Source organism: Myotis myotis, unplaced genomic scaffold (genome assembly GCF_014108235.1).
Source record: "Myotis myotis isolate mMyoMyo1 unplaced genomic scaffold, mMyoMyo1.p scaffold_m19_p_3, whole genome shotgun sequence".
NCBI classification, from domain to species: domain Eukaryota; kingdom Metazoa; phylum Chordata; class Mammalia; order Chiroptera; family Vespertilionidae; genus Myotis; species Myotis myotis.
This window is the reverse complement of record NW_023416335.1, coordinates 144,914,956-144,927,711: the sequence shown is the minus strand read 5'-3', so window position 1 is coordinate 144,927,711 and position 12,756 is coordinate 144,914,956. Positions and strand designations below refer to the sequence as shown.

The 12,756-nt window shown below is 36.7% G+C and overlaps 1 protein-coding gene across 2 annotated transcripts in view; it reads left to right on the top strand.

Annotated features, from left to right (window-relative positions):
• The window catches only part of RAB21 (RAB21, member RAS oncogene family), a 34,986-nt gene extending 22,647 nt beyond the window's left edge, over nucleotides 1-12,339 (top strand). For both annotated transcript variants that reach the window (XM_036296965.1, XM_036296966.1), the window contains exons 5-7: nucleotides 5,116-5,170; nucleotides 6,908-6,996; nucleotides 9,888-12,339. In XM_036296965.1, the coding sequence (XP_036152858.1) occupies nucleotides 5,116-5,170; nucleotides 6,908-6,996; nucleotides 9,888-10,030 (287 nt within the window). In that variant the 3' untranslated portion in view covers nucleotides 10,031-12,339. The remainder of the gene's footprint in view (nucleotides 1-5,115; nucleotides 5,171-6,907; nucleotides 6,997-9,887) is intronic.
• The last annotated feature ends 417 nt before the right edge of the window (nucleotides 12,340-12,756 follow it).

Here is a 12,756-nt window from a genome sequence, read left to right as displayed (position 1 = left end):
TTTCATCATCCTAATTATTTTTTATGGGTTTATTTCAATTTATCAATGTGTCTCCTATGCTTAAAATGAACCCTAGAATCTAACATTATTGAGCCAGTGTATACTTACATGGCTCTCTCTCTTTTTTTATAAATTCTTACTGTCCTTCTACCAACATTGCCCAAGAATGTATACACTTTTTAGCCATGTCAGGTCAGTGTCTCTTTTATATAGATTTGAGATAACAAAACTCTGAATTCCTTTTTATAAATATTGCTCTTTTGTCAGTCTTTTCCCATCTTGTTCTTCTATAATTGTTATTTAAGCCTAAGAATAGGAATTTCAACTTATCTTATGTTTCTAAATAGATTAAATTAGATACTGAGTTTTTTAGGTCTTTATCTAGGCCTCTGATAATGTGTTAACCAATAATAGAGAACCTCATACTTCACTGGCAGAGACTTTTCCCCCTGCTAGGTTTTAATTAATCCATTGATTACATCCTATTTGGTCTATTTGATAGTATTTTGGTTTTAGTCTGCCCTTAACATTTGTATGTTTGTTAAATATTTATTATTTTTATTTTTACTACTTTTAAAATATTTTTTTAAAGTGAGAGATGAAGGGAGAGGGAGAGAGAGAAACATAGTTGTGAGAGCAAAACATCAATAGGCTGTCTCTTGCATGCTCCCAACCAGGGGTCTAGCCCAAAACTCAGGAATGTGCCCTTACCAGGAATTGAGCCAGCAACCTTTCCATGCATGGACGACACCCAACCAACTGAGCCACGCCTGCCAGTCCCAAATATTTATTATGACTAGAGGCCTGGTGCATGAAATTTGTGCATGGGCAGGGGGTCCCTCAACCCAGCCTGCACCCTCTCCAATCTGGGACCCCTCAGGGGATGTCTGACTGCCTCTCGCAATCTGGGACCCCTGGCTCCTAACCGCTAGCCTGCCTGATCGCCCCTAACCACCTCTGTCTGTCTGCCTGCCTGATCGCTTCTAACTTCTCTCTTACCGGCCTGATCGCCCCTTACTTCTCCCCTACCGGCCTGAACACCCCTAACTGCTCCACTGCTGGCCTGATCGCCCCTAACCACCTCTGCCTTGCCCTGCACCCGGGACCCAGGATTCCCTCCTCCGGCCGGTCGCAGACACCTGGGATCCGGGCTTCCTTCCCTCTGGCTGGCCACAGGCACCCAGGACCCGGGTTGGCTTCGCCTGGGCCAGCTGTAGCTGCAGGGGACTATGGGTGGGTGGCTTCGCCTGGGCCGCAGTCGCAGGTGCCCAGGACCGTGGGGCGGTAGCTTGTCCCTCTCCCGGGCCCCAGCCCCAGCCGCTGGCCTCCCAGGACCATGGGGCGGTAGCTTGTCCCTCTCCCGGGCCGCAGCCTGGCTGGTCCCCATTCCTCTCTCGCGACCTCATTTGTGCCTGGCTGGTCCCCATTCCTCTTTCCCCAGTGTTGAGTGTCTGAGCCGTTATGGCATGATGGCATAAGGGCATGATGACCATTTGCATATTAGCTCTTTATTATATAGGATAAGTTATGTATTGAGTGCCAGGTACTTTTCTAAGAACTACATATTTATTATTTCATTTACGCCTCCTGACAATACTGCAAGGGAGGTGTTGTGGCCATTTCTATTTTATACCTGAGGAAATGGACTTGGAGAGCTTGATACCTTCCAAAATACATAGCTAGTTGGAGGTAGACCTGGGATTTTAAGTAGGATCTGTCTGTTACTTCAAGCCCATATTCTTAATCAATATTATATATTGCTTACTATGTACCAGGCTTTGGGAATTGTGTAGTGAATAAGTAAACAAAATAGATAATGCCTTTGTTTTCTCAGAGTTTATTGTGTAAGGAGAGAGAGAAAAAACAAGCGATTATATATTATGATAAATGCTATGAAGGATGGAGTACTACAGAGTGCTGTGATAGCTCAGAAGCAAACCTAACTAAATTTAGGGAGTCAAGGGTTAGGGGAAGATTTCCTAGAGCATTGGATTAACTAAGTTAGCTAGATGGAACCAGCAGGGTGTTTGTAGAAAGCATCTATCATGGGCTTTAACTCTTTCATAACAAGATTGATTTTCCATATGATTATTCACTGTAATGAATATGGCTAATATTAATAACTACTCTTTATTGAACATGTACTGTATGCTAAGCTTAGTACATATATCATATTTTCACATCAGCCCTGCAAAGTTTGTTAACTATATTTGTACAAAGTGAGACTAAGAGACATTAAGCAATTTGCCTGAAATCTTATAGCCATGAAATGAGCCTGGATTTAACAAATTTTCTTCGGATTTAAAAGGCTTTTGAAAGCTGCTTATTACTAAACCAGATACCATCCAATTTAAGCAAAATATGGTTCTAGCTCTTTTTAGGCCCTCTGCTCTTTAGTCAAATAGGTGTTTTTAAAGAAGATAAAGTTTTTACTGTTCTTAACAGGGTGGCTTTTTTTCCTCCCTCTCCAGTAGCTTTAGCCAATTTTTTTTTAATCTTTCTAGTACTGTACTTTCAAGTAGGTGTTTTTATCCTGTTTTCAGGTGTTTTAAGCCTATTAGACAGTTTCCTTTTAGCTGTGCCATCGTATTAAAGCAGGTATGAACCTTAAAGCCTAATCCTTTAGCTGTCTTGCTTTTAAAAGAATATAGAACTAAAAAGATTTTGAGCTTTGGAAAGGTATGCATTGCTAACAGGCAGTTTTCTGTGACTTAGTCTGTGCTTACCCAATCCATTATGAACACTGATTGTTCAAAGAAATAGTAGTTATTTCATAGAAGGATTTAAAAACTTTTGTTTAAAATAGTAAGTAAGCCAAAACCGGTTTGGCTCGATGGCTGGAGCGTCGGCCTGGGGACTGAAAGGTCCCAGGTTCGATTCGGTCAAGGGCATATACCTTGGTTGCAGGCACATCCCCAGTAGGAGGTGTGCAGGAGGCAGCTGGTTGATGTTTCTCTCTCATCGATGTTTCTAACTCTCTATCCCTCTCCCTTCCTCTCTGTAAAAAAATCAATAAAATATATTTTTTTAAAAAAATAAATAAATAAAATAGTAAGTAATTAAAATAGCTATTTTAATAACTGGGTTTATTAAAGTTAGTTAAGTTTAAAATGTTACTAAAAAATAAAACTGAGTAATTTCCCCCAAGTAATCATTTGAGGCAGTACTCTCTTTATTCTCATTTTTTAAAAATATATATTGATAATTCAGATGGAATTTGGGGGGAAAAAAAGGGGGAGGGCAAAAAGATCTAGGAAAAAACCCATCTAGGGTTTTAGTTAATTGGAACAAAGGTCTTGCTTCCTCTAGGAGGCAATCTTGTTTTACCTTTTTAAGAGTGGCAGAATATTGTGCCTCTGTTTATTGGAACCACTGGCCACTAGGTGGTGCTTTTTGCATTCTTATAACATAAATAAAACTTTTCTTTGGTGACTGTTGAATATATTGGCTATAATATTCAGCAAATTAAAATTTTTATTGAAAAAGTTTAATGTAGGAAATCAGAACTAATATGTATCTTCCTGCTGAGGTATATAAATAACTGTTTAAAGAGGGAAGAATTCATTACTAAATTTGTTGGTACCTACTGAGCTTTAGACTACTTCCCTCCCTCTCATCCTTAGACTATGGAGTCAGGTAGTTGATTGCAGTTGCTTACAATTAGGTGCTCAGATTATTTGAGGTCCTTTACATGTAGAACCTCTGCACTTATGCTTCTCAGTTCCAAGCATTGAATCTTTCAATAGGTGCTTTTACTTCAATGCTCTTCTAGGTTTTCTAAGGTCCTAAGAAAAAGAACTTTATTTACAAGGTTTCTTCCCCCCTCCCTAAGTCATAATAGAAAAAAATAAAATATTGTTTGAAGTTTCCTTCCTTAGGGTATTTTCCCCCATTCCTATCTGTTATTTCCATTCCCTTTAGCACTTGGTGTATCCAGCCAACTCACTTCTACTTCTATCCTGCATTTAATAAGGAATCTGCATTTTGCAGTGTCTTCACTTTTGTTCTGGTGGCTTTTTATCATAATCTCAGTTTGGTTCCCTTGTTTAAGGACGGCTAAACTTATTTTCAGTAATTTTAAATGTGTATAGTGTGCACATATATATATTTTTTTCAGTTACCATTGACATCAAATATATTAGTTTCAGGTGTACAACATAGTGATTAGGCATTTATATAATTTAAGAAGTGATCACCTCAATAAGTCTAGTACCCGTCTGACACTATACACAGTTATTACAATATTATTGACTATATTCCATATCCTGTACTTTATGTCCCTGTGACTAATTTTATAACTGGCAGTTTGTACATCTTAATCCCTTCCACTTTTTCACTCATCCCCCTATTTCCCCACCTATCTGGCAATCACTAGTTTTTTTCTCTGTGTGAGTTTTTTTCCTCTGTATCTGTGAGTTTGTTTCTTTTTTGTTCAATTATTTTGTGGTTTAGATTCCACATATACTAGTAAATAAAATCATACGGTATTTGTCTTTCTGACTTACTTCATTAGCCTAATATTCTCTAGGTTATAATGTGCACATACTGTATTAAGTTCTCTCATGTTTTTAAAACAAAAGAGTATAGTTTCCTCCTCTGTGGTGGTGAAGTGCTTAAAAAGCCATACAATTCTTTCTTTATCCAGCTTATATCATCCAGGAAACCAAAATACTCTTAGGATCCAAGAGGCTAGCCTAATATATTTTTGTGAACAATAAGGTAGCCTTGCTTAATTATTAACTAACTCTAAAGTTGATTGGGGACCATTTACACTTGGCTAAGAAACATAGGTTTATGTCTAGGTTCCCTAGTGATCTTAGTCTCTGTAATACTGCAAAACAAGGAATAGTGACCGTATTTTCTCTGACAGACTACAGCTTCAGGAATGCTATGCATTGAGCCATTTGAGGGAGGTTGAGGCATTCATCTTGATAGATATGATCAACCCTCATGTCATAAGGGTTATGGTTATAATTTTAAGATATTTAGAAGTCTGATGAGGATTTGTATTACTTTTCCAGGTGGTTAAAGTTGTAATTGTGTATTTAGAATTGGCTTAATTTTGTTATAATAATGAATTAATATTAAAGATTGGCATTTACTTTTTCAAATTAGGTAATAAAATAGACTTGGAAAAGGAGAGACATGTGTCCATTCAAGAAGCAGAATCGTAAGTGTTATCCCTGCCATCCTCCCAATGACACCCCTTCCTCCCCCAACAATCACTCCCCAGTAGAAGTCTTCCTTTTAGGAGTGTGCTTTACCATTTAGGTATTACTCTAATGCAGTGATGGCGAACCTTTTGAGCTCGGCGTGTCAGCATTTTGAAAAACCCTAACTTAACTCTGGTGCCATGTCACATATAGAAATTTTTTTATATTTGCAACCATAGTAAAACAAAGACTTATATTTTTGATACTTATTTTATATATTTAAATGCCATTTAACAAAGAAAAATCAACCAAAAAAATGAGTTCGCACGTCACCTCTGACATGCGTGTCATAGGTTCGCCATCACTGCTCTAATGTCTGGTTTGAGGTTGGTTTTTTTTGTTTTGTTTTTTTTAATATATTTTATTGGTTTTTTTACAGAGAGGAAGGGAGAGAGAGAGAGAGAGCTAGAAACATCGATGAGAGAGAAACATCGATCAGCTGCCTCCTGCACTGGGGATGTGCCTGCAACCCAGGTACATGCCCTTGACCGGAATCGAACCTGGGACCCTTGAGTCCGCAGGCCGATGCTCTATCCACTGAGCCAAACCGGTTTCGGCTGGTTTGAGGTTTTTTAATGTTTCTTTTATATATGTATATATTGATTTCAGAGAGAGGAAGGAAAGGGAGAGAGAGATAGAAACATCAGTGATGAGAGAGAATTATCGATCGGCTGCCTCCTGCATGCTCCCCACCAGGGATCAAGCCTGCAACCCCAGCATGTGCTCTGACCAGGAATCGAACTGTGACCTCCTGATTCATGAGTTGATGCTCAACCACTGGACTACACCAGGCATGCTCAAATGTCTTAATATAGATTGAGCTGTTGGATTCAGTGAAGTATGTTAACATTGGTAATTTCTAGACTTTTGGCTGTATATAAAGATAATCCACTCTCACATCTCCTTATGATTTCAGTAAAAAATATAAAGTAATGCATAAGAAAACTATCATGATCAAATAGTTAGTGTGTCACAAAAACTTTTAAAATATTTGGGTTCCAAGTTAACTTATAAAAATTTTAAATCGCCGAAACCGGTTTGGCTCGGTGGATAGAGCGTCGGCCTGCGGACTGAAAGGTCCCAGGTTCGATTCCGGTCAGGGGCATGTACCTGGGTTGCGGGCACATCCCCTGTGGGAGATGTGCAGGAGGCAGCTGATCGATGTTTCTCTCTCATCGATGTTTCTAATTCTCTATCTCTCTCCCTTCCTCTCTGTGAAAAATCAATAAAATATATTTAAAAAATAAAAAATTTTAAATCTTGTTAACTTGTGCTCATCTAAAATTTGGTTCAATGTACAGAGATGTGAAACAGCTATATATAATCTTTTATTATTTTTAAAATATATTTTAGTTGATCTTTAGAGAGAGAGAAAGGGAGAGGGAGAGAGAAAGAGAAACAGATGTGAGAGTGGAACATCAGTCGGCTGCCTGGGTTGCTTCCTGCATGCCCCCCACGGGAGATCGAGCCCCAAACCCAGCCGTGTGCCCTGACTAGAATTGAACTGGCAACCTCGTAGTACATGGGCCAACTGCCCAACCAACTGAGCCACACCAGCCAGGGCTATAGTCTTAATTTTGTTAAATCTGGGCTAATTAAAGGTCACTAAACTTGGTACTATGAAAAAATTCACATAGCTGTGAATATGAGAAATATTTTTTACATTGGTCATTGATGATATGATTTTTTTTAAGGTATGCAGAATCTGTGGGAGCAAAACATTATCATACATCAGCCAAACAGAACAAAGGAATTGAGGAACTCTTTCTTGACCTCTGTAAAAGTAGGTATATTTAGATTTAGTATATTTAGAAATGGCTTTTTAAAATATAAGATTTCTAAAGTGATGTTTTACAATCTCCATTAATGACCACATTGATGATTTGTCACATCTACCATTACTACTATTTACTTAATATTTTTCTTTAACTCCTTTCTTTTTTATATATATTCTTATTGATTTCAGAAAGGGAGAGAGAGAGAGAGAGAAACATCAATAATGAGTGAGAATCACTGATCAGCTGCCTCCTACTGGGGATGAAGCCCACAACCTGGGCATGTGCCCTGACCAAGAATTGAACCCTGACCTCCTTGTTCATAGGTCGATGCTCAACCACTGAGCCACACCAGTTGGGCAAGATATTTTATTTGTTTAATTTTTTTTTCTTTTTTCAGAGGAAGGGAAAGGGAAAGAGAGATGGAAACATCAATGATGAGAGAGAATCATTGATCTCTGCTGCCTCCTGCACACCACCTACTGGGCAATGAGCCTGCAACCCGGGCGTTTGCCCTTGATGGGAATCGAACCCAGGAACCTTCAGTCTGCAAGCCAACACTCTATCCACTGAGCCAAACCAGTTAGGGCAAGAGTTATTTTTTTTAACAAGAGTTCTTATCTTTTACAGATGATTATATTATTAGAATAATTTATGTATAAAATTATGTATATGGGCCCTGACCGGTTTGGCTCAGTGGATAGAGCGTCAGCCTGCAGACTGAAGGGTCCCAGGTTCGATTCCAGTCAAGGGCATGTACCTTGGTTGCGGGCACATCTCCAGTAGGGGGTGTGCAAGAGGCAGCTGATCAATGTTTCTCTCTCATCGATGTTTCTAACTCTTTCCCTCTCCCTTCCTCTCTGTAAAAATCAATAAAATATATTTTAAAATTATGTATATGGGATTTGACTCAAAATAATGGTAAGGATGCTTGCCAGGTATGGATGAAATTGTGTGATGGACATACGGATTTTCATTATGCTGTTCTTTCCAATTTTATGTATACGTTTGAAATTTTCTGTTATTAAAAAGTTGCTTAAAGAGAGAAAGGAAAATGTTTATTTATATATACCCTGGAAGTCATTTCTCATATCACTAATAAAATACATATTTTGGAAAACTCAAGTCTATGGAATAATGGATTGAAATGATTTTGATAATTTATATTCCTTGAACTTATGGACATCAGACTCTTTTGAGAATTTGATGAAACTGGTTTTTCTCTGTAGAAAAATGTACATGTATACAAACTTTGGAGTAAATTTCAGTTCTATGAAAACCTGAAAGTCATTCATAATTGTTCTAGAGTAATAATTTTCTAAGTGAAGTGCCCTTAGCAGCATCAGCAGCATCACTTGAGACTGTGTTAGAAATGCTGCAAATTCTTGGGCCCTACCCCAAATCTACTGAATCAAAATCTAAGGAGGTGGTGCCCAGAATCTGTGTTTTAACAATCCCTCTGTATGATTCTGATGCACTCTAAAATTTGAGAAGCACTGCTGTGTATACCAATCTCTTGGGGATCTTGTTTAAATGGATCTGGTGGGGTCTGAGCTTCTCATTTCTAACCCAGCTGGTGATGCTGGTCCTCCTTCAGACTGTACTTTGACTACCACGCGCTAGATCTGGCTTATAAATGTTTGAATCACATGTCTTCATAGAAAATTTTGAACATTCCCCATATGTTTATTTAAAAATACAGAACATACACAAGTATGAATATATTTTGTACATTATAAAACACATAAATAATTTTAAAGGTTGCGGAAAGCTAAGCAGAAGTTAGAATTTGTAATGTTTTCTAATTTCATTTCAGTGGATTGTTCTCGCTTCAATTTGGAAACCATTGTTCAAGAGCAGTGTCTCGACCCAAATTTAAGAACTCTTGTTCTGTTTTGAGGATTCCATCTGTTCTTTCCTTATCTTTTCGGATATGTATTTTGCAGTTATTTACTCCTGTCTATGTCTTGTATTTTCATTTTTCTTAACTGTGTCTCTTAAAGAGCAGAAGTTCTAAATTTTAATGAGGTCTGATTCATTAGTTACTCCTATGATTTCTGGTTTTTGTGTCTTATGTGAGAAATCTTTACCAAACTCAAAGTCACAAAGATTTTCCCCTGTAAAGATTTCCTCCTATGTTTTTTCTAGAAACTTTGTTTTATGTTTTACATTTAGATTTAGTATATGAATGTAAAACATTTTTTATTAATGAAAAATGTAATAACATTTTTGTTAATTTAGCATATGGTGAGAGGTATAAGTTGAGGTTTATTTTTTACATATAACTGTCCAGTTCCACTACTGTTTTCTTGAAAAGATTATCCTTCATTGAATAATCTTGGCACATATGTCAAAAATCAAGTGACCGTGGCTCTGTATCTGGACTCTGTTCCACTGATCTCTGTATTTCTCCTTTCATCAATATCTGTCTTCATAAGAATAGCTTTCTACTATATCTTTAAATTAGATAGTGTGAGTTCTCCAGATTTGTTCTTCTTCATGTTAAACTCTTTTATTATTTCAAATATGCATTACTAGTTGAAGACTAAATCTTGCACCCTAAATATCACTTGTTCTTGGAACAACTTGGACGTCTTTGACATATTTCTAAGTACATTTGAAAAATCTTAAGGATTATACTTATCCTTTTATTCATTTGTTCAAGCCAAAAAATTTTTTTTCTCTGTCATTGTGGCCATTATATATCTAGACAAATAAACTTGCTATTAATTTTTAAACTTGCAGGAAAAACTGTATAGTGAGCTGACAGAATGTTTATTATATTTAGTTCCTTTTTTGGTTTAAAGTCAGAAATGGCTATCATGCTGGTATACGAAATTATAAAAAGAAAATTCTAAGATTGTAGTCTTAAATAATCTCTGCTTTCTTCCTCTCTTAGGGATGATAGAAACAGCACAAGTGGATGAGAGGGCAAAAGGCAATGGCTCCAGTCAACCAGGAGCTGCCCGGCGAGGTGTACAGATTATTGATGATGAACCTCAAGTCCAGAGCAGTGGTGGAGGGTGCTGTTCTTCTGGATAACTGTTCACACCTCAGAAATTAAAACAAACTGTGGATCATTGCCCTCAACATGAAGACTGCCATATTCCAAGTCACATTATTTTACCAATGGGATTATAGAATTAACAGTATTTTAAATTACGTTTATAACACTGCAGAGACCTTAAGTGCTAAACTTAGTGGAGTTTGTGACCAGAGAATTGGCATTTTCTACAAATGTTAACAAAGCAATTACCAATGGCCTTTTTACATATTTTTTTCTTTAATAAGGAATAATATGCATGTAGAAAAGACCTACTTAAAGGCTTCATTTATATTCTTTTAAATCAAATCTTTATTTAATAACTTATATATGTTGTTGGAATGGTATACATTTTGCAGCCCTTTGTATTTTGTGGTAGTTTGAACTGTATCACTTCCAAACAGTAAACTGTTTTTGTTTTTGTTTTTTAATTAGCAAATACCCGAAGTACTATTTTTGCAGGGTTTGCACAGGCCCCTATAACTGTCTACTACTTTGATATAATCTATATACATCCTGTATGCTGAGCTGGTAAAATACATTGTAAATTACATATTAAATATTTTATCTGCTTTTACAAGCGCAAGGTGCAAAAATATATACAATAGTTTCATTGATGACTGTAAAGTGATTAACATTTGATGATAATGCCTAAGCTTTCTGACTCTGATATATAAAGATCGTAGCTCCCTTCACTTTTGTCTTAACTTGAAAGTGGCGTGTTTAAATTTTCACAAATACTTTACTTGAATTACTGCTGTTGTCACATGTTTTGGCCTCTGTAAGTTCAACCGATGATCGAGCAGCGGCATTTGCCTTTTGGTTTGGGTTTTATTTGTTTGTTTGTTTGTTTTTATAAAAGAGATGACTTCTGCCAATTTTGCTTTAGAATGGTTATCTTAGAAATATTTGAGTGGAGCATGCTGAGTTTCACTTTTTCAACGGCTTTGGTTTTCTCTTAAGCTTCATATGAGAAGGGTTTATTGATGTAAGAAGAGAAAAAGGGGTCCCAGACAGTAGCCACTCAACAAGACTAATTCATGCAGCATGTTAGTGGTAGTTTATGCTCCTGAGACAGCACTTTTAGATCTTTTGTGAGCAAGTTGTATTTGCGTAATGCTTGCCAGAGATGAACACAGAAAGTTTTGTTTAATTTTATAAGAGCTGTTTTGAGTTTCTGTGAAGGGAAACATTTCATGAAATGCAGTTACAGAGAACACTGGAAAGATTTATTATAAAATTATATTCTTGTATACTTTGTAAATTAGTCTCTCATTAGATTTTTTTTTTCATTAAGCATAGGACTGAACTTAAATTTGTTAATTTTAATATAATCAGGCACTGCTCACAGAAGGAACACAAATGGTAGACATTAACATAAATTGTTTTTGCTCTAATATATATATTTTTCCATTTCTGTCATGCTTGGAAAACTAGTAAATGTTATGTCTAAGATAAAATGGAATGGTCCCTGGATTTACTTCTAATAAGAAGCAGCAGTATCCAATAAAGTTGTTAGCATGCACAATTAAGAGGATATAAAGAAGTACTACCATATTTTTAAGTTAAAAGCTTAAACTTTCCCAAATGGGTTAAAAGTTGAATGAACTGATTTTATGATGTTACAATTTTTACTTAGTATTAAGGATTCTGTGAGCCTTTGCTTTACCAATTTTTTCTTTTTAAATCTTTATTGTTGAAAATATTACTTATCCCCCTTTTCCCCCCATTGACTTCTTCTAGCCCGCCCCCGCCTCCTGCCTCCTTCACCACCCTATTGCACTTTACCTTTTTTAATGATTGTCCTTGCCAAACTCAACAAACACATTGACCTCTGTTGTGTGTGTTTGGAGGGGTGGGGTGGAAAAAAGTCAGGGAGATAAGTTAAAATTGTCTTCGGTGGCTGTACTCTGTGTAGTTTCTCGGTTTTCTGGGAGTTTGATGTTTATGCAGGGAATTGGGGAAGGTTGGGGGAATCATGAGTATAATAGAGGAAAATTGTTTTGACTTTCTTTCAGAAGTAATAAAGAAAGCCTTGCCATTTCTGCTGTTGTAGATGGGAAGCAAGCTCTTTTCCATTGGAGTGAAAAAGGTTTTTTAAAGTAGAGATGAAATTGAGCATTATTCCAAAAAAAATAATGTTATGAAACCTGATAACTGGAGAACTGTGCTCTCAATTTTGACCTTTTAAAGTCTAGATAGGAACCTCTGCTCTGGAGTTGCCAGATAATTATTGGTGGGCCACCACCGCTCTCCCTGTTTTGTTTTGTTTCCTCCCCTCCTCCTCTATTCTCCCTTGGCTTCTGTGTGTAGCTTTCTTAACATCAAGCATTCTATTCTTTTTTAAACCTGTAATTTAAGTTAATCCAATAGCAACAGTATAGTATTCCTGTCCTTGCTCAGAAGCCCCAAAGGTCTTTAGATATGAATAGCTTGAAAGGGAAATGAAGAAGACCAATCAGTTGTAATGGGTATACAAAGGAAAGGTAAAGCGATAATAGACCAAGGCTGAGGAAGTTTATCCAGTCTTTCTTCACATTTAATATATATTTTGTATTCCTATTGTTGTAATTGTGCTATTAGGAAGAAGACACAAGTTACCATGTGTAGTAAAAATAGAATCAATATATTTTTCAAATAGTAAGTGTATACATTTAGTATATATAATTAAAAATTGGTTTAGTATTGTCATTAAAAATACTTAATATTATGTTAAAAAGTATAC